General features: G+C 48.8%; 1 protein-coding gene across 1 annotated transcript in view; it reads right to left on the bottom strand.

The window, feature by feature from the left end:
- Positions 1-12,925, bottom strand: part of LOC100081634 (cytochrome P450 7B1) — a 151,233-nt gene extending 138,308 nt beyond the window's left edge. The window contains exon 1 of the mRNA XM_029068605.2: positions 12,717-12,925. Coding sequence (XP_028924438.1) covers positions 12,717-12,871 — 155 coding nt within the window. The 5' untranslated portion in view covers positions 12,872-12,925. The remainder of the gene's footprint in view (positions 1-12,716) is intronic.
- Between the last annotated feature and the right edge of the window lie 8,485 nt (positions 12,926-21,410).

The raw sequence follows: 21,410 nt of genomic DNA, 5'->3' as shown, positions 1-21,410 counted from the left end.
CCAGCACTTATGTCCATAACTGTAATTTATTCGTTTATAGTAACATCTGTCTCCCACTCTAGACTGTAAGCTCGTTGTGGGCAGGAAATGCGTCTGTTCATTGTTATATTGTACTCTTCCGAGTGCTTAGTACATTTCTCTGCACACGGTAAACACTCAAAAAATACAACTGAATGAACACTGTACCTGCCTGCTGAGTGATCTTGGGCAAATTCACAACTTCTCACTGCCTCAGTTTTCTCACCTGTAAAATGGGGACTCAATCCCTACTCACCCTCCCTCTTAGACTGTGACTCTCATATGAAATAGGGACTGGGTCCAACCTGATTATCCTGTATCTACCCTAGTGCCTAGTACAATGTTCGGCCCATAGTAAGCACATAAATACCACAATTATAATGACAATAAGAGTAACGACAATAATAATAAAGACCCATCTATGATTCACCGTCGGGGAGAAAACGATCATCTCGGAGTGAGTACTCTGAACAAACCTATTAGCAGCAATTAACTTCTAACTCACTTTTAACAATCCCCACCAACTACGAACGTGCTATCTGGGTGGTTTTACACTGGTCTCGGGGGACTCACTGAGGTTGAAGAAGGCAAACAAATCATGGTCAGAAATCAGAAGGGAATTTCCAGACCATCAGTGACAAGCACACAAAGACTCTCTAATTAGATTCAGCTGCTCATATTTCTGACCCAGCCTCACAGCATGAGGATGGCTGCATTTCGCCCCACTTTTGCCCTTGGAAAATCCATTCCGCTGTTTTCATTTTTAGAAAGAAAGAACACTTATCCACACACAACCACCTGTAGCACTGCTCAGTTTACCAATTTACACGCCCTGTTATTTAAGCAATTCTTCCTCCGATCTAGTCGTATAAACTATTTGGGGCCTGCTCCCCCGATGGACCGTAAGCCCTCCGAAGGCAGGGATCTGGTTTCGTATCTACTGGACTCTCCCAAGCGTTCTGTACTTAGCGTCCGATCAACGCTACTGACCGAAACAAGGAACGGTTCTCCCCCGCCAGCCTTTATGCTCCTTGTGAGTAGGGATCGTGTCTGCCTCCTCTATCGCGCTGTACTCTCCCGAGTGCTCAGTACACCTTCGGCACACGGTCGGTGCTCAGTAAATATCGCTGATCGACAGTTCGGCAGTTACCGTCGACCACCTGAGTCAGGTTTAGAGAACAAACTCTGTCGGAGGGCTAGTTCCAAAAGGGTTAAGATGGTTAATAAGACTTAGTAATCAGTGGGCCCGTCATGTAGTGCTACAAACAAATCAACATCTCAAAACAACTCATTATGTCCTCGCTGTTAACGTTTACAATTCCAAAAATCCATCCTGCTGTTTTCATTTTGAGTAGAAACATCGAACATCTTTTCCGCTATTCCATTAGTCATTTTGCTTTACCATCCGCATTCCTTCGGCGAATAGTCCTTTAGAGCCTGCATAATTGTTAAAGCACAACTCAAAAGCAGACTAGCAGAAGTGTTCTTGGCTCTTAAACGACGGTCTCAGAAGTATTAAAAATAATGTGCAACCATTCCAAACGGCCCACAAGATAAACTAAACAGCCTTTCCAAATGTCAGTACTAAAGGAAAATGATGCACGGGTTCATCTGGTTTGGGCTTCCGTGTACTTGAAACGTCTTTATCGAGGGCCGCTTTCCACGAGTTGGCAGGTGCCCACCAAGCCCGCCGAGGGTGCGGGAGCTCTCCCGGTACCCAGGGGGCAGATAGAAAACAATGGTCCCAGCTCTGAGTCTTGCGAGGGGAAATGGATTCGGTAGTCGGCTTTGGCCAACGACGCTTAGCCTAGGGGCATGTGCTTCCTCCTGCCTCGCCGCCCAGCGTTCCCCCAGGGGTCTCTGCAAAAGCCAGCGAAGAGGCAATATCCTCCCATCTCACACTGGATGCGGGATACTGGGATGTGGGTCACACCGGGCAGAGTTCGGCTCCTTGGCTAAGGCCCCATTTCTGCCATCCGGGACAAGAAGACCCCCGCTGGCGGAGGGGGTGCCTAACGGTAGCAACGCGCTGTACTAGGTGCTTGGGTGATGTGACAGAAACCTCTGCCTCCTGGGGCTGTGCGTTCAGGGTTGGAGGCTGCTGACTGTAGAACCCCTTAGGGCATCGCGCATGGTGGGCACAGAGGGCAGCAGGATTCTTGAAAGAGCCGGCTAACCTCAACGACGAAGACGTCGGTGGCTATCGGAGCGGCTGCCCGGGCAGCTGTCCGACGGTCTACAGTGCTACGGCGCAGCTGCGGTCACTCTGGCCATAAACCGGTCACCGCTGCGTGTACTTGATGACGAGTTGCAGCCCAGTGGAAACACGGCTGCCCGGGAGGATAGAACGTGAGCGGCACCTAGCACTTGAATCGGTTTCTCTGCTCAGGTCTCAGTCTCAAAGTCTTCATGACTGGCCAGAACCATCCGTCATCGCCTCTTTGGGAAACCAGGAGGGGACCTAACGGCAATCCTGGCAATTTGATTGGGAAAAATTGTAAAATCGGTCAATCGACAGCATTTATGGAGTGCTTACCGCATGCAGAGCCGTGTACTTAAGAGCTTAGCCGTGTTCTAAGCATTTAGGTTTGCAACAACAGAGCCTGGGGAGGCAGCGATGGGAGTGGATACATATTAAATATCTATTAAATACACGCACATATTCATTCAATCGCAACTACCGAGTGCAGACCACTGTACTAAGCAGCTGGGAGAGTACAATATAACAGTAAACAGACACATTCCCTGGCCACGATGAGCTTACGGTCTAGGGGATGAGCTTACGTGTGTGTAAAAATCTCAGCACTCCCCCAGGAGATGAATCTTGCTTGGGAATTGTGAACCCCCCCAATCAGCTGATTGCTGTTGTTCTTGTCTGTCCGTCTCCCCCCATTAGACCGTAAGCCCGTCAAAGGGCAGGGACCGTCTCTATCTGTTACCGATTTGTCCATTCCAAGCGTTTAGTACGGTGCTCCGCACATCGTAAGCGCTCAATAAATACTGTTGAATGAATGAATGTGACGAGACCCCAAGATGAAGCCACACAGCTTTGCTTGTTCTCACCGGCCCCAACCAGCGCTCGGGGTAGAGTGTCTGAGGTGCAGATGACAGTGGAGGTGGGGGGGATGTTTCCAGAGTCTTCGCTGAGCCCACTACGGTGAGGGGTGAGGGGGGAGGGACAAGGAAGGCGGGGGGGGGGGGGGGGCCGTCTCTCCGTCCTTCCTTTCTCTCTCCCACGGCCCCCAGGGAGGGGAGCGGCAGGGGGCAGATATGGGATCGGCTCCACCGTACCTGAAGAGCCTGAGGTAGCTGTGGAGTCGCCCCTGGACTCTGGGCCATTGTGGCCACTGGCTCTTGGCCACTTCCCCGTCCCCAGATAGCTAAAACTGGGCTCCAGCCTCCCACTTGGAGCCAGTGCCGCCAATCTGGGGCTGGGCTCCACAACATTGCTCCTCCATCTCTCTCTTCTCCCCTTTGTCCTCTCCTCCTCCTCACCTCTAACTTTTTCATCTTGCTCCATTTATCCCCCTTTTATTTCCTTTTCCCCTAGTGTAACCATTATTATTATTAAGAGGAGGAAAGGGGAAGATGGGGAAAAGGCTAGAAAAGGGGAATTTAAAGGAGGGAACAGAACCACGTCCACCACTTTGTTGGTGAAATCAAAGCCATCACAAATGAACTTCCCAAAGAATCCCCATCACTCCTTCAACACTGTACTGTTACTTCTTCATCCTTCCGCTCCCCAGCTGTTTCCCAAGAGACCTCCCATCTGCTCTATAAATCCCTTCCCTAGTAAATATTTTTATGTTTGTCTCCTCTGTTAAAGTGTAAGCTCCTTATGGGTATGGAATATACACCGTTTCTTTTGTTTGTACTCCTCGAGTGATTAATTCAGGGTCCACCCCTAGTGGTTGCTCGCTAAATACTAACAGTATTACCTTGAGTAATCATAACCTGGATAATTGAGCCGGAAAACACTACATTACATTTTCCTGCACTACACGTAAGGTAACTTCCCCCTTTCCTTTGAATGCAACAAGCAATCATGTATTTAGATGGACCTCTTTTTCCTTTCCTTTACCTCCTCTTTTTACCCCACCACCACCTCCCTTCACCCGACAGTGACTATTCCTACTCTAAGTTCTCCATACGCCTAGTAGAGGCCCTGCCCCCAGAAGGCCTGCCGGGCTAGAGTTTGAACAGAAATCCACCACGGCTAAGAAATTCAACAGAAAATTGACGATAAGATCCTCAATGTTTGAACTCAGGCAGTGGGGCCTAGTGTAAACTGCGTAGGACTGGGAGTCAGGAGACCTAGTTTGAAAGTCAGATCTGCCACCGGCCTGTTGTGTGACCTTGGGCAAATCACTTGCCATCTCTTGGCCTCTTCTGAAAAAGGAGAGAGAAGATACGTGCTCTCCTTACCTCTTAGATTATGAGCCTCGGGTTAGGGCGAGGAGCGTGTGAGATTCGATAATCACGTACCTACCCAAGCACTGAGCAAACACTTAAATCGATACCAAAATTATCATTGCTGGGCTCACAACAATCCAAAAACCTTCGCCCTGGAGGGTGCAGGAAAGGCTGGTAACCAGGGACTCACCTGTCTGAGCTTGGAACCTATCTACAAGACTTTAGATATCAAAACCTTTGGACTAGTATCTTCCAAAGAGTCCAGATTCTCATTCGCTGCTACGGATTATTTTCACATCCACGTGCTGCGAATGTATTTGAAAACATTATCCCAAAATGAAAATAAATCCATTAAGGACTGTAACATCTCTGCATTTTGTTAGAAGGGGAAAGGGGATCTCATGCCAATAAAAGCTCTAATGTTTTTCTGAAGTTCCCAGAGGAAAACTTTAGGCACTTGAAAAAAAAAAAAATCTCCCAACTCCTGAATTTAAAAGTTGTTTTGCTGGGCAGTCAGACAGCAAGCCAAATTATACCATTTGGCAAGGCCTAATGAATTCAATTCTGCATTCATCATATCACTCCTCTTCCAGGCCTGAAACTCCAAATTTTCAAACCCCTCCACATCAGTTCTCAAACTTTCTTCCATGCGCAATGGGCTAATTGACCTCACAGGAGGGCAGTTTGAGTTGGATATGTTTAAGAAAGAGACTATCTCTCTCATCCACTCTTACACAAGCCAAGCAAATTGGAAAGCAATGACTCCGAGAATGAGTTCCTGACAGATATCACAGTTGGAAATGCCCAGATTGAGGCAAACTGCATTTTTGGTTTGAAAATTCTGGATAACTGTCCATTTTCATCATCTTAATAATAATAATAATAATGTTGGTATTTGTTAAGCGCTTACTATGTGCAGAGCACTGTTCTAAGCGCTGGGGGAGATACAGGGTAATCAGGTTGTCCCACGTGAGGCTCACGGTTAATCCCCATTTTACAGATGAGGTAACTGAGGCCCAGAGAAGTGAAGTGACTTGCCCACAGTCACTTTCCTGCTGTAAGCCTGGAGAAAAAATGAGCCTTTTCTTGCTAGAACCTTGGCTTCACAATGGGTTTCTTGAGCAGGCTTTTCAAATCAGGCTCCAAGACGAAAGGTAAAGCAGAGTCTTCTGCAAAGGGTCCTGCAAGTCATTTAACTCCTCTGAGACTCAGTCTCCTCATCAGTGAAATGGGGATTCAGAAATCTGCTTTCTTTCCTACTTCGACTGCGTGCCCTACGTGGGGCAGGGACTGTGTCTGACCTGATAAATCTGTGTCTTCCCCACTGTTTAAACAGTGCTTGGCACATGGTAAGCATCTAACAAATTCCACAATGATTACTACTGTCGTTCTTATTATTATAGCCCTGACGGGAAATTCTCAGGTCTTGTCCATGAGTCCAACACACCTGAGTTGTGGATCTACGATCACCCCACTTCCCAGAGCAAAGCCTCCCTGCCAGGGTCTCGGGAGCTTTGCCAGTCACCCCCACAGCCCCGGGGGGCTGCCCGAGCCAATCAAACTGTTTGATGAGGAGGAGGAGCAGGGCAGCTGCACCCTAGGTCCACCTATTCATTTCATCTGTGCAAAGTGGCTGAAAAACAGAACTTCCACCCCTTGGGTTCACCATTCACACGATCAGAGCAATTGGAAATTATTCTGAGAAAACAAAAAATATTAAGCAATGCTGATTTTTTTTTTTTTTGCATTTAGGAAACAAGATGTTGAAAGCCAAAGGAGCTGCTTTCCAGACCTTACAGAAATCTGCTTTGCAAACCAAATGTGAGTAACCAGTGGGGACTCAATAAGTACTGTTGGCTATAGAATCAACTTTCCACAACTTAAATCCGGAGTCTATCCGATCAGGAACACCACTGTAGAAATACTGTGGAATTTCGTAGAAAGCAAATAGGCTCTGTGTAAGAAATCTAAAAGATCATAGTCCTCGACAGTATTTACTGCAGGCCTACTGAGTGTGAGCATGTAGAAAGAGCATTCACTCATTCCTATTCAATCCTATTTACTGAGCGCTTACTGTGTGCAGAGCACTGTATTAAGTGCTTGGGAGAGTACAATACAACAGTATAACAGACATATTCCCAGCCCACAGTGAGCTTGCAATCCCGAGGCTGGGGAGACAGACATCAATACAAATAAATTACAGATACGTATATAAGTGCCTTGGGGCTGGGGTGCGGGGAGAGAGGAAAGGAGGGGTTTAGTCAAGGAAGACCTCTTGGAGGAGATGTGCCCTCAATAAGGCTTTGAAGGTGGGGAGAGTCACTGTCTGTCGGATTTGAGGAGGGAGGGCGTTCCAGGCCAGAGTCAGGAGCTGGGCTAGGGGTCGGCAGCGAGATCGAGGCACAGCGGAAAGGTCAGCATTAGAGGAGCGAAGTTTGCAGGCTGGGTTGTAGAAGGAGAGAAGCGAGGCGAGGTGATGGAGTGTTTTAAAGCCATTGGTGAGGCGTGTTTGTTAGATGCGGAGTTGGATGGGCGACCACTAGAGTTTTTTGAGGACACGTCCTGAACGTTTCTGTAGTACAAGAGGACAAACAGAAGCAAGGCGCTGCATTCATTCAATCGTGTTTATTGAGCGCTTACTGTGCGCAGAGCACTGAACTGTGCGCTTGGAAAATACAATTCGGCAACAGGATCACAGCCCTCTAGGAATTTACAATCTAATGGGATGAACAGACGGACAAAAATGATTTACCAAGAGAGGAAGCAGAAGGAAGATCGGGATTTAATAGGAAAGGGTAAGAATGAATCAGGATGAAATCACTAATAAATAACTGGATGTCCAAATAAATAACCCAAGCTCATACGAGTGCAGAGGATAGGACTGAAATATTTAAGTGGTAAGGGTTAATAATAGACTAGCTCAAATAGTCATACATTCTTTTCCCATTTGTAATGTTCAATAAACCCTGCCTCCTCTATTTCTTTAGAGCTTTCCAAATGAAGGCTTTTGATACTTTAAGACCCTTCCTACTTTAACTGAAAAATGAACATTGCTGAATTCCTTCAGGACAGAAAATAGTGTGTGGAAGAAAGGAGGAAGAGCTATGGAAAACAATTCATTATTAATTTGTAGGAAAAATTTTGGAGAAAGGCACAAGGGAAAAAAAAAAGCATTTAATAAGAGCAGCTGCTAAGCAAAAAAAAACCCCAAAAAACCCCATTATGCAAGGATAGACACATCCTCATGCCTGCCTGCTGAAGGCCTGGTCTAAAAATATTTATTCTAACCTAAAAAATTAAATGAAAACTTACCTTATCTCCTCCCATCTACAAATCAGCCTTTACCCACATTCTCTGCTGCAAGTTATAGGTAGAACTAGTAGCAGGGAGAGTGCTTAGAAATCAACAGTATAATAATTTATCATTGCCCGGTGTGGGCAGGGATTGTCTCTCTCTATTGCTGAATTGTACTTTCCAAGCGCTTAGTAGAGTGCTCTGCACACAGGAAACGCTCAATAAATACGATTGAATGAATGTATTAATTAATAGCATTTTAATACACTGTATTCACCACAAAAAGAGACTGGCACCAACAACTCTTCAACTCCAAGCCCGGCTGTGGGCCAGAGGAAGAATGGATGGAGGAATTTCTCCATAACATTCACCACAGAGAGAAGAGCTCTGGGGCCTCTCTACAGCTGTTGGGTGAGGTCTGGGGGTAATGGGGCTATTTAGCAAAATCGACCCCCTCTACACAACCTGCCCTCCTCCGTGGGTTTACTCTCCTGTTGAGGATGGTGGCATTTTACTTAGCACACACTGGGTGATGTCCACCTTCCCCATCACAGGTCCCGGAGAAGCAACGTGGCTCGGTGGACAGAGCCTGGGCTTGGGAGTCAGAGGTCACGGGTTCTAATCCCGGCTCCGCCGCTTGTCAGCTGTGTGACTTGGGGCAGGTCACTTTGCTTCTCTGTGCCTCAGTTACCTCATCTATTAAATAGGGATTAAAACTGTGAGCCCCAAGTGGGACAACCTGATGACCTTGTATCTCCCCAGTGCTTAAAACAGTGCTTTGCCCATAGTAAGCGCTTAACAAATACCACCGTTATTACGTAGTAGGTGCCGAATACCACAATTATTATGTTAAAAATATGAGAAACTATGTAAAATTTATTTTGATTCAGTTTTTTTCCCCCACTACCAAAGTTCAAGAGGCTAACCGTAAATTGCAAACCAGATATTCAAGTGACATAGTTCATTCCTGTAAGGCACGTGAATTTCTGACAGGCTTCTACGGAAATCACACGGAGAACATTTTTGTTACCGTACGCATTGTATTTGGGATGAACACTTCCTGGTTCCCAAGAAACTGCTAAACACTGGACAGATACTAGATAATCAGATCGGACTCAGTCCCTATTGCAAACTAGGAGGTAAAGCACGCGGGGATCTCACGTCCATTTAACAGATGAAGAAACTAAAGCACAGAGAGGGTAAGGGACCTGCCCATGGTCAAGCGAGACAGAGGCAAAACTGAGTCTAGAAGCGGGATTACCTGACCTTCAATCAATCATATCTGATTGGTTTGATTGACTCCCTCTAGACTGTAAGCATGTTGTGGGCGGGAAACGTCCAACTCCGTTAGACTGGATTTACTCTGTACACGGCAAGTGCTCGGTAAGTGCAATTGATGGATTTACTAGGCGCTTACCTTGCGCAGAGTACTTTTCCAGTCCCATGGACAGTGTGAAGGCAGTCTGTGCTAACAATAATAATACCAATGTTGGTATTTGGTAGGCGCTTACTATGTGCCAAGCACTGTTCTAAGTGCTGGGGTAGATACAAGGTAATCAGTTTGTCCCACATGGGACTCACAGTCTTAATCCCCATTTTACAGATGGGGTAACTGAGGCACAGAGAGGTTTAGTGACCTGCCCAAAGTCACACAGCTGGCAAGTGGCTGAGTCGGCATCTGAACCCATGACCTCTAGCTCCCAAGCCCGGGCTCTTGCCACTGAGCCACGCGCTTCCCACGCTACTAGTGGGAAGAGCCCGAGAGTCAGCGGATCTGGATTCTGATTCGCAGCTCTGCCACTCGCCTACTGTTTGACCTTGGGCAAGTCATTTAACTTCTCTCTGACTCCTCCCTCCTACTTAGACTCGGAGCCCTACGTGGGACATGGACTGCATCTTACCGATCTACCCCGGCACGGTGTTTGCAGCGTGGCTCGGTGGAAAGAGCCTGGGCTTCGGAGTCAGAGGTCACGGGCTCGAATCCCGGCTCTGCCACTTGTCAGCTGTGTGACCGTGGGCAAGTCACTTCACTTCTCTGCGCCTCAGTTCCCTCATCTGTAAAATGGGGATTAACTGTGAGCCTCACGTGGGACAACCTGATGACCCTGTATCTCCCCCAGCGCTTAGAACAGTGCTCTGCACATAGGAAGCACCTAACTAAAAACCAACATTATTATTAGTAAGCGCTAACGAGTACCATAATTACTTCACGCTCGTTCCATGATCGTTCTTCTCTCCCTAACATTCCCCTATTCAACGGAACACACTAAACCCTTTCAAACACCCCACGAACAAAACAATTCATGGCCTTGTTCCCATCCGCGAACAAAACAATTCATGGCCTTGTTCCCATTTACAATCAAGCCGCCTCCTCAGGGTATGGGCAGCCTTCAACACACTTGGAAGTTAGAATCAGCATCCAGAACAGTGTTCTTTGTACAGTAAGCCCGTCAATGGCTCCTGTTGATCGGTTGACCTCCGGTAAGACGCGATCGACCTCCGGTAAGACGCGATCGACCTCCGGTAAGACGCGATCGGCCTCCGGTAACACGCGATCGATAGGGCAGGGAGAAAACTGGTCCCAACTGTTGAACGGGCCTATTTACACCTCAGAACAATGCAGGACAAACGAGGGATATTGGGAATAATATCGCCAAAGGTGGTAAAATTGTGTTTGACTACAGGATGTAACTTGTGGGTAGAGAGCACAGGAGATAAATCTAAAAGTGATGATGAACCGGATGATCCAAGCCCCAGTCCTCATCCTCTCTCCAATCCTTACACACTTTAATATACGCCGAGCACTGAACTAAACACTAGAGTAGATACAAGACAAGCAGACCAGAGCCAGTCCTTCAGTGGGGCTCACAGGCCTAGAGGGAGGAGGAACAGGTGCTTAGTCACCGATAAAGCAGAAAAGTATATATGCTGGTATTTGTTAAGCGCTTACTATGTGCAGAGCACTGTTCTAAGCGCTGGGGTAGACACAGGGGAATCAGGTTGTCCCACGTGGGGCTCACAGTCTTCATCCCCATTTTACACATGAGATAACTCAGGCACAGAGAAGCAAAGTGACTCGCCCACAGTCACACAGCTGACAAGCGGCGGAGCCGGGATTAGAACCCACGACCTCTGACTCCCAAGCCCGGGCTCTTTCCACAGAGCCACGGTGCTTCTCATATAGTTTTGGTATTTGTTAAGCGCTTACTATGCGCCAAGCACTGTTCCAAGGGCTGGGTAGATACAAGGTAATCAGGTTGTCCCACGTGGGGCTCACTGTCTTAATCCCCATTTTCCAGAGGAGGTATCTGAGGTACAGAAAAGTGAAGTGCCTTGCCCAAAGTCACACGGCCGATAAGCGGCGGAGCCGGGATTAGAACCCACGACCTCTGACTCCCAAGCCCGGGGCTCTTTCCACTGAAGTACTTTGAGCCCCCCATGGAACAGGGACCGCGTCCAACCCGGTTTGCTTGTGGCTTAGTGGAAAGAGCACGGGTTTGGGAGTCAGAGGACGTGGGTTCTAATCCTGCCTCCATCTGTTTGCCGTGTGACCTGGGGCAAGCCACTTCACTTCTCCGTGCCTCAGTTCCTTCATCTGTAAAATGGGGACTAAGACTGAGCCCCACGTGGGACAACTCGATTACCTTGCACCTACCTCTGTGCTTAGTACAGTGCCCGGCCCATAGCAACCCCTTACACCATATTTGATGAGCTAAAGCGCTTAGGAAGTGCCTGGTACATAGTAAGCGCTTAACAAATAGCACAACTGATGAATTGTTGCGCTCGGTAAGTGCCTGGCTCATAGTAAGCACTTGAGAAATACCATAATTAATAAACTAAAGCACTTAGTAAGTGCCTGGCACGTAGTAAGCGCTTAACAGATACCATAATTGATGAACTAAAGCGCTCGGGAAGTGCTTGGCACACAGTGAGCGCTTAACAAATAGCATGATCGATGAATTAAAGTGCTCGGTAAGGGCCTGGCTCGAAGTAAGTGCTTAAGAAATGCCATAATTAATGAACTAAAACGCTTAGTAAGTGCCCGGCACATAGTCAGCACTTAACAGATACCATAATGAATTAAGTAACCACCCCAGCGCTTGGTACAGTGCCTAGCGCGTAGTAAGCGCCGAACAGATACTATAATTGATGAAGCGATCATCCACCCTAGCGCTCGGTAAGCGCCCGGCACATAGTAAGCGCCGAACAGATACCATAACTGATGAATTGATTATCCACCCCAGCGCTCGGTAAGCGCCCGGCACATAGTAAGCGCCGAACAGATATACCATAATTGATGAAGTCATTATCCACCCCAGCGCTCGGTAAACGCCCGGCACATAGTAAGCGCCGAACAGATACCATAATTAACGAATCAACTGTCCACCACAGCACACAGTGAGCGCCCGGCACATAGTAAGCGCCGAACTGATATACCATAATTAATGAATTAATTATCCACCCCAGCGCTCGGTAAGCGCCCGGCACATAGTAGGCGCCGAACGGATACCACAATGAATGAAGTCCGATTAAATACAATTATTTAATCGAATAAATACAATTAAATACAGTCCGATTAGACCGTAAGCCCGTCAAACGGCAGGGGACCGTCTCCATCTGTTGCCGACTTGTTCATTCCGAGCGCTTGGTACAGTGCTCTGCACATAGTAAGCGCTCAATAAATACTATTGAATGAAGTCATTATCCACCCCAGCGCTCGGGAAGCGCCCGGCACATAGTCAGCGCCGAACAGATACCATAATTAATGAATTAATTATCCACCCCAGCGCTCGGGAAGCGCCCGGCCCACAGTAAGCGCCGAACGGATACCACGATGAGTTAATTAGCCACCTCGGCGCTCAGTACAGTGGCCGGCGCGGAGGAAGCGCTTAAGAACGAGCGGGACGGCTATCGAGGAGCCGAGAGGGCGGCAGCCACGGAGGGCCGGGGGCGACGCCGAGGCCGGGCTACGGTTGGGACGCCCCCCTTACCTTGTCCGCCCGCCAACCAGCCAGACGGCGAGGACCAGCAGGGCGGTGACGGTGGCGAGGGCCGGACCGGAGGAGGAGGAGGAGGAGGAGGAGAAGAAGGAGGAGGAGGAGGAGGAGGAGGAGGAGGAGGACGGGCTGGGCGGTGGCGCGGCCATGAGGCCCCGGTGGCGGCCGGTGGACGAAGGCGGGGAGGCGAGCGGTGTGAAGGGCAAGTCGGCGGCGGCGGCGGCGGCCGAGGCTAAATAGGCCGGCCGCCCCGCCCCCTGCCCCCGCCTCGTCCCCTCACCACCTCCGGCTTTCACCCAACCTGCCTCTCCTCCTCACGGTCGAGAAGCAGCGGGGCTCGGGGGCGAGAGCCCGGCCTTGGGAGGCCCAGGTCCCGGGTGCTGATCCCGCCAGCGGAGCTCGGGGGGCGAGAGCCCGGGCAGGCCCGGGTCGTGGGTGCTGATCCCGCCAGCGGGGCTCGGGGGAGAGAGCCCGGCCGGGCCCGGGTCCCGGGTGCTGATCCCGCCAGCGCGGCTCGGTGGAAAGAGCCTGGGCTCGGGAGGCCGAGGTCGTGGGTGCTAATCCCGCCAGCGGGGCTCGGGGGCGAGAGCCCGGCCAGGCCGAGGTCCCGGGTGCTGATCCCGCCAGCGGGGCTCGGGGGCGAGAACCCGGCCGGGCCCGGGTCGTGGGTGCTGATCCCGCCAGCGCGGCTCGGTGGCAAGAGCCCGGGCTGGCCAGGCCGAGGTCGTGGGTGCTAATCCCGCCAGCGGGGCTCAGTGGAAAGAGCCCGGGCTTGGGAGTCAGAAGTCAGGGGTTCGAATCGCGACTCTGCCACTTGTCACTTCCCTTCTCTGGGCCTCAGTCCGCTCATCTGTCAAATGGGACTGAAGACTGGGAGCCTCACGTGGGACCACCTGATGACCCTGTATCTCCCCCAGCGCTTAGAACAGTGCTCTGCACATAGGAAGCGCTTAACAAATGCCAACATCATCATTGTTATTATTATTATTAATCCCGGCAGCGTGGCTCCGTGGAAAGAGCCGGGCTTGGGAGTCTGAGGTCATGGGTTCTGATCCCGGCAGCCTGGCTCAGTGGAAAGAGCCCGGGCTGGGCAGTCCGAGGTCGTGGGTTCTAATCCCCGGTTCCATCACTTGTCTGCTGGGTGACCTTGGGCAAGTCACTGCGCTGCTCTAGGCCTCAGTGACCTCATCTGCAAAAATGGGGAATGAAAAATGTGAGCCCCAGGTGGGACAATCTGATGACCCTCCATCTACCCCAGCGCTTAGGACAGTGCTCTGCACATAATGCTTAAGAAATACCATAATCATTATTATTATTATTATCATTGTCTGCTGGGTGACCTTGGGCAAGGCACTTCGCTTCTCTGGGACTCATTTCCCTCATCTGGAGAAATGGGGATTAAAAATTGTGAGCCCCACGTGGGACATTCTGATGACCCTGTATCTACCCCAGCGCTTAGAACGGTGCTCTGCACACAGTCTGCGCTTAACAAATACCATAATTGTGATTATTATTATTCATTCATTCATTCAGTAGTATTTATTGAGTGCTGCCTATGTGCAGAGCGCTGGACTAAGCGCTGGGAATGGACAACTGGGCAACAGATAGAGGCCATCCAGGCCCAGTGACAGGCTCCAGGTCTAATCGGGGGAGACAGAGGGACAAAAACAAGACAACATAATCACGATGAAAAGAATCAAGGGGATGGACACCTCATTAACAAAATAAATAGGTACAGAGAAGTTGAGTGACCTGCCCAAAGTCACACAGCACCACACAGGTGGAGCGGGGATTAGAACCCACGACCTCTGACTCCCAAACCCATGCTGCTTCTCACATCCCCCCAATAAATAGTAATGTCGGTATTTGTTAAGCGCCTACTATGTGCCGAGCACTGTTCTAAGCGCTGGGGTAGATACAAGGTCATCGGGTTGCCCCACGTGAGGCTCACAGTCTTCATCCCCATTTTACAGATGAGGGAACTGAGGCACCGAGAAGTGAAGTGACTTGCCCAGAGTCACACAGCTGACAGGGGGCGGAGCCGGGATTAGAACCCATGACCTCCGATTCCTAAACACGTGCTCTTTCCACTGAGCCACGCTGCTTCTCTGCACCTCCACCCTCCACTCCTCCTCCTCACCTGAAACCTGGCGCTCCCCGGGGCCTAGCTGAGGGGGGAAGGAGGTGAGGCAGGGAGAGAATCCTTAGGTGGGAGGAAGAGTCCCACGCAAACACACAAACGCTTCAGCCAACAGCCATTCCCTAGAGGGGACAAAAGGTCGGGGATTTCCTAACAAGTCAGGAATGAGCTGCCTGCTTGGCTCTCGCCCTTCCAAGGGAGGAAAATGTCGTAAAGGTCAATTCCCCGAACTGGGACAGGAACCCAGGCTCCCACACTGGAAGGGGCTTGAGAGATCATTCCTTCATTCAGTCGTATTTATTGAGCGCTTTCCGGGCGCAGAGCGCTTGGAAAGTACAATTCAGCGATAGAGACCATCCCTGCCCACAATGGGCTTACGGTCTAGAGGCGGGGAGACAGACATCGAAACAAATAAACAGGCGTCTCTAGGAATAAATAGAATCATAGCTATATGCGCACGTATATTCATTCATTCAATCGTATTTATTGAGCGCTCACTATGTGCAGAGCACCGTACTAAGCTCTTGGAATGTGCAATTCGGCAACAGATAGAGACGATCCCTGCCCAACGACGGGCTCGGCTCACGGTCTGGGCCGGGGAGACAGACAACGAAACGAAACGAAACGAGACAAGTAGTCTGGCGTCAACACAAGTGCTGTGGAGGGGGAATGGAAGCGAGGGGGAACGGAAGACCAAAGGGAGCGATCACCGTGTCCAGCCCTCTGCCTCCAACCTGGAGTACGACAAACTAAAAGAGGAAGTGGGGTTTGCATTGGAGAGAATTTTCTAACTTTTGGAAGGCTGAAATCCTCATAGTTTTGCTTGTCGAACATGGAAATACCCCTCTCATTAGGTTGAGCCTTCCTCTGCCCTTGCTCAATACATGTCATTGATTGATATGAGCAACTGCTCAGTCACCAGTGGTGATGAAGGCTGAATAAAACAGTCGAATACTCCCTGGAGTTAGGATTTGAATAGTAATAACAATGGCACGTGTTAAGTGCTTATTGTGCGCCGGGGACTGTATGAAGTGCCGAGGTGGATATAAGCAAATCGAGTTGGACACGGTCCCTGTCCCAGGTGAGACTCGCAGTCTCAATCCCATTTTACAGATGAGATGACTGAGGCACCGAGAGGTGAAGTGACTTGCCCAAGGCCACCCGGCAGACAAGGGTCAGAGCCGGGATTCGAACCTTCTGACTCCCAGGCCCGTGCTCTGTCCACTAGGCCGTGCTGCCATTCTCTAGGTCTGAATAAAGACCGCTGGTTGAGTTACAAATATGAAAGCCTCATCGGCTGGGGGACAGGGAATCAATCGATCAAACACGTTCTGTGTAAGCTTACAGTCTAGAGGGGGGAGCTGTAAAGTATGGCTATGTACGTTCGTGAGGTGGAGCTGAGGGCGGGGTGAAGGTCGAGTGATTAAAAGATCCAGGTCCAGGTGCATAGGCGATGCAGAAAGGAGGCCAGGAGAGATGAGGGCTTTATTGGGAAAGGCCATTTACTTGGAAGACACGTGATTTGAGGATGGTTTTGAAGGTGAGGAGAGCCCGTCTCTCCCTCTACTTGTGATCAGGGAACATGTCCATCATCCGTACTGTACAGTTCGCTCCGAAGCACCTGGTACAGTGCTTGGCATGTTGTACGTGCTTAATAAAATACCCTGATTGATTGATAGCCCCTTTTACTCCACTAGCTCTGAAGGCACGAGCAGTAATTGGAGATGTGCGTAGGATTCACGGGGAAGTGGGGAAAGAGTTTTAAATCCTCCGGTGGAGGGGGAAGTAGGGGGAAAAGAGGCTGGCTGGAGTCGGGAGTTACTTGTTCACCAGGCAAAGTCCCCAGCGATGATCAATGCGTACGTTTTACTACCAATCAAATAAAAATCGGTTACCTATCTTGGAACCTCTCTGACTCAGTAGCAATACGCCATTCAGTCATATTTATTGAGAGCTCCTTGGCGCTATCTATATTACCAATAATAAAGATAATAATGATTATTACTGTGGTATTGGTTAAGTGCTTCCTACGTGCCAGGCACTGTTCTATGCGCTGGAGTGGACGCAGGCAAATTGGGTTGGACCTCGTCCCGGTCCCGCATAGGGCTCACAGTCTTAATCTCCATTTTCCAGATGAGGGAACTGAGGCACAGAGAAGTGAAGCGACTTGTCCAAGACCACACAGCAGACGCATGGCAGAGCCGAGATTAGAGCCCGTGCTCTATCCACTACGTCATGCTGCTTCTCGATATATCTGTATAACCAATATACGTTTTGACTTAAGGTGAGGTTTTCAAGTATGTTGTAAGTCTGAGGACTGCCTGTAATGACACTGACCCATCAAAATAAAAATTTTAGAAAAGCTTCTATAAAGTTCTTTGAAGTTTCTACACAATGCTTTCTTAAACACTATACTTCCTGAAATATATAAGAATATGGGAACAGATGGTTCTGGTTATGTTCCAGAAAGAAAAAAAAAAGGATTAGAATTTTGTTATTTCTAAAACTGATCTGGGCATTGTTCATATTTACTGAAAATAATAACTAATTTTATCTGCCTAGTTTCAGAAAAATAAGAGATGATTTTCACATAGCTGATCTGTTTAGGGAGATAAAGTATCCTTTTTTTATGGTATTTGTTAAACACTCATTATATGTGCCAGGCACTGTACTAAGCACTGGGGGAGATACGAGATAATGAGGTCAAACACAAACACAATGAGGCTCACAATCTTAATCTCCATTTTGCAGACGGGGTAAGCGAGGCCAAGAGAAGTGAAGTGACTTACCCAAGGTCACACAGCAGATGGGGTAGAGTCGGGATTAGAACCCAGGTCCTTCTGACTTCAAAGCTCGTGCTCTATAATAATGGTGGTATTTGTGAAGCGCTTACAGTGTGCGAAGCACTGTCCTAAGCGCTGGGGGGATACAAGGTGATGAGGTTGTCCCACGTGGGGCTCACAGTCTTAATCCCCGTTTTACAGACGAGGTAACTGAGGCACAGAGAAGTTAAGTGACTTGCCAACAGTCACACAGCTGGTAAGCGGCAGAGCGGGGATTCGAACCCGTGACCTCTGACTCCCAAGCCCGGGCTCTTTCCCCTGAGCCACACTGCTTCTCTATCCATTAGACCATGCTGCTTCTCAAGGGTAATTACCCTTGCTGATGCTAACGTTTGTAAAAGTTTGAAATTCCTGGTTACGCAGCCCAGCTAGACCAAGCACCTGTGATACCAGTGATCCTAATGTATGAGTACTGAGTGTTTGGTCACTTCTGAAGTTCTCTGTGGGCAGGGGTCCTGTCTACCGACTCTACTGTTTTGTACTTTGCCAGGTGTGTAGTACAGTGCTCTGCACACAGTAAGTGCTCAATAAATACCAGTGATGGATGATTGATTGCTTGAGATCAGTTACCTCCTGACCGCTGCTATTATTAATCCAGTCTTGGAGAGTCCTTTGGGTCAGATGATTCAACAGGATGGGATTCCTCCCCACCACCACCTTCCGTAATCCTGCCGATCGAGGGGAGGCATGAAGCAATATAACAAATAGACCGCAGGCCTGGAAGTCAGGAGACCTAGGTTCTGAATGCCTTTGGTGTGACCTTGGGCAAATCCCTTAACTTCTCTGGGCCTTCATTTTTCCTCATCTGTAAAACGGGGCTTGAACGATCTGTTCTCCTCCCCTTTAGACTGTGAGCCCGGGATGGGACGAGGACTGTGACATCTGATTGTGTGTTTCTACACTCAACGTGGGGATTTCCACATAGTTTCCGCTTAAAGGTCACTATAATTATTATCATTATTATTAGCGGTGGGGAATGAAAGCCCTCCCACCTTGGTCATCTCGTCAGCCGGCTAGAAGCGAGGAAGTAGAGGCAGCAAGAAAGATATGTGCATGTTTATCATTCTATTTTTTAACGATGTATGTATATCTATAATTCTATTTATATTGATGATATTGATGCCCGTTTACTTGTTTTGAAGCCTGTCTACCCCTTCTAGATTGCGAGCCCATTGTTGGGAAGGGATTGTCTTTGTTGCCGAATTGTACTTTCCAAGCGCTTAGTACAGTGCTCTGCACACAGTAAGCGCTCGATAAATACGATTGAAGGAATGAAGGACACTTGAATGAGTCTATAATAGGAGGCAAGGAGGGAGGGAGGAGTGGGGAAACGAATGGAGAAGCTGAGCCAACTTTTGGTGGGTTACTGGGGGCTTAGAAAAGCTTTCCCATGTCTGGTTCTTTTCACAGACTGCAGAGGTTATTACATGGAGCTTACCTCTGGCACTGATCTGAAGTCCCTAGACTGTAAGCCTCTTGTGATCCGGGAACATGGCTACCAACTCTGTTGTACTACCCCAAGTGCTTAGGATAGTGCTCTGCACACAGTAACTGTTCCGGAAAACCCACCGACGCTTTAGGCGGCTCCACAGAAAAGGCAGAGGTTTACACGCTATGTTTATTACGATGGGAAGATTTAGTAGTAGTAGCCATAATATTTATTAAGCCCTTCTTTGGAAAGTCGCGTGCTAATTCTCACTTAGCCGTGGAGCCTGGCTTTCAGGGGCCTCACAGTCTTAAGAACGAAATGGAGAGAAGGGACAGGCAAAAGATGCAGAAGGAGAGGTGAAACAATAAAAACGTTAATACGACATAAAAATCAAAAGCGATGATAAATTCAAAGGCTATAAACAGCCAAGTACTATGGATAGAGGAGCCATGGCAGCCCAAAAAACTGCCCCTAAGACTGTAAGCAGAGAACCTGTCTTGCATTTTCCCAAATACTCGGCATAGCGCGAAGCAATCAATCAATCGTATTTATTGAGCACTTACTTTGTGCAGAGCACTATACAAGGCACTTGAGAGAGTTCAACATAACAACAGACCCGTTCTTTGCCCACAAGGAGTTTGCAGTCTAGAGGGGGAGACAGAAATTGATATAAATTGATCAATTACAGATATGTACCTAAGTGCTGCACCGGGGGGGGGGGGGGGGGGGGGGGGGGGGGATATGAATAAAAGGAGCAAATCAGGGAGTGGGAGTGGGAGAAAAGGAAATGAGGGCTTAATCGGGGAGGATCTCTTGGAGGAGATGTGCTCTCCATAAGGCTCTGAAGGTAGGAGGAATAATACACTGAGTAGGTGTTGATAAATACAATTGCTAAAGAAAGGGCAAACTGATTGCATGTGACTGTAGCCAGTCTAACTACATGTATATTTGAGATAAGTGAGCTTTTGTATTATGCCTACAATTACCTTATACTTAGCTGAAGGCTGAAACGATAATCCCTTTACAACCCAGCCTGCACACTCTGCTCTTGTAAAGAAAACTTTCTCACTGTACCTTGATCTCATCTATCTCACCGCCAACCCCTCTCCATGCCCTGCCTCTCATCTTGAATTCCCACCCTCCTCAAATCCAACAGACGATTGCTCTCCTCCGCTGCCCAACCGTATCGAAGGCACATCTTGGCGCAGACCATCGTTGCCCAGGGGCTAGAGCACAGGCCTGTGAGTCAGAATGTCATGGGTTCTAATCCCGGATTTGCCAATCCTCTGCTGTGTGACCTTGGGCAAGTTACTTTACGTGTCTGGGCCTCAGTTCCCTCATCTATAAAGTGGGGATTAAGACTGTGAGCCTTATAATAATTATGGTATTAAGCGCTTACTATGTGCCAGGCACTGTACTAAGACCGTCCAACCCGATTATCTTGTATCTACCCCAGTGCTTAGAACAGTGCCTGGCACACAGTAAGCGCTTAACGAATACCACAGTCATTAGCATCATTATTATTAATCACCACCCAGACTGTTTACTTCTATTCACTGGCCTCATCACTACGTAGCCCCCATGGACAATCCAACCATCTCTTCAGGATTCCCCCAAACGCCGGTCTCTTCATTCTCAAAAACCCAAGGACAATTCAACCGTCTCCTCTGGGTATCATCAGATTAAGTTGTTATAGCTGTGGGTCCACATTGATGAGAAAATCCAGGAGAGGAGAGGGTTTGGGTGGGAAGATAAGGAACTCTATTTTGGACATGTTAAGCTTGAGGACATCCAGGTAGAGATGTCTTGAAGGTAGGAGGAAATGCGAGACTACAGAAAGAGAGAGAGAGATCAGGGCTGGAGATGTAGATTTGGGTATCATCTGCATAGAGGTGGTAGATGAAGCCATGGGAGTAAAGAATAAGTTCCCCAAGGGCACTCCTTATCTTCCCACCCAAACCCTGTCCTCCCGCCTGACTTTCCCGGCACCACCGTCCTTTCCGCCTCACAAATTGGTGTTATCCTTGACTTCTCTCTCTCGTTCAATCCACGTATTCAATCCGTGACTAAATCCAGTCCCTCCCACCTTCGCAATTTCGGCTAAAATTCACCATTTCCCCTCTATCCAGACTGCTGCCACGTTAATGCAATCGTTCATCCTATCTCATCTGGATTACTGCATCAGCCTCTTTGCTGACCTCCCAGCCTCCTGTCTTCTCCCTGCTCCAGTCCATACTTCACTCTGCTGCCCAAATCATTTTCTATAAAACTGTTCG

This window comes from Ornithorhynchus anatinus, chromosome 7, assembly GCF_004115215.2.
Source record: "Ornithorhynchus anatinus isolate Pmale09 chromosome 7, mOrnAna1.pri.v4, whole genome shotgun sequence".
Classification (NCBI taxonomy): Eukaryota; Metazoa; Chordata; class Mammalia; order Monotremata; family Ornithorhynchidae; genus Ornithorhynchus; species Ornithorhynchus anatinus.
The sequence above is the reverse complement of the archived record's forward strand: the minus strand, read 5'-3'. Positions and strand labels throughout refer to the sequence as shown.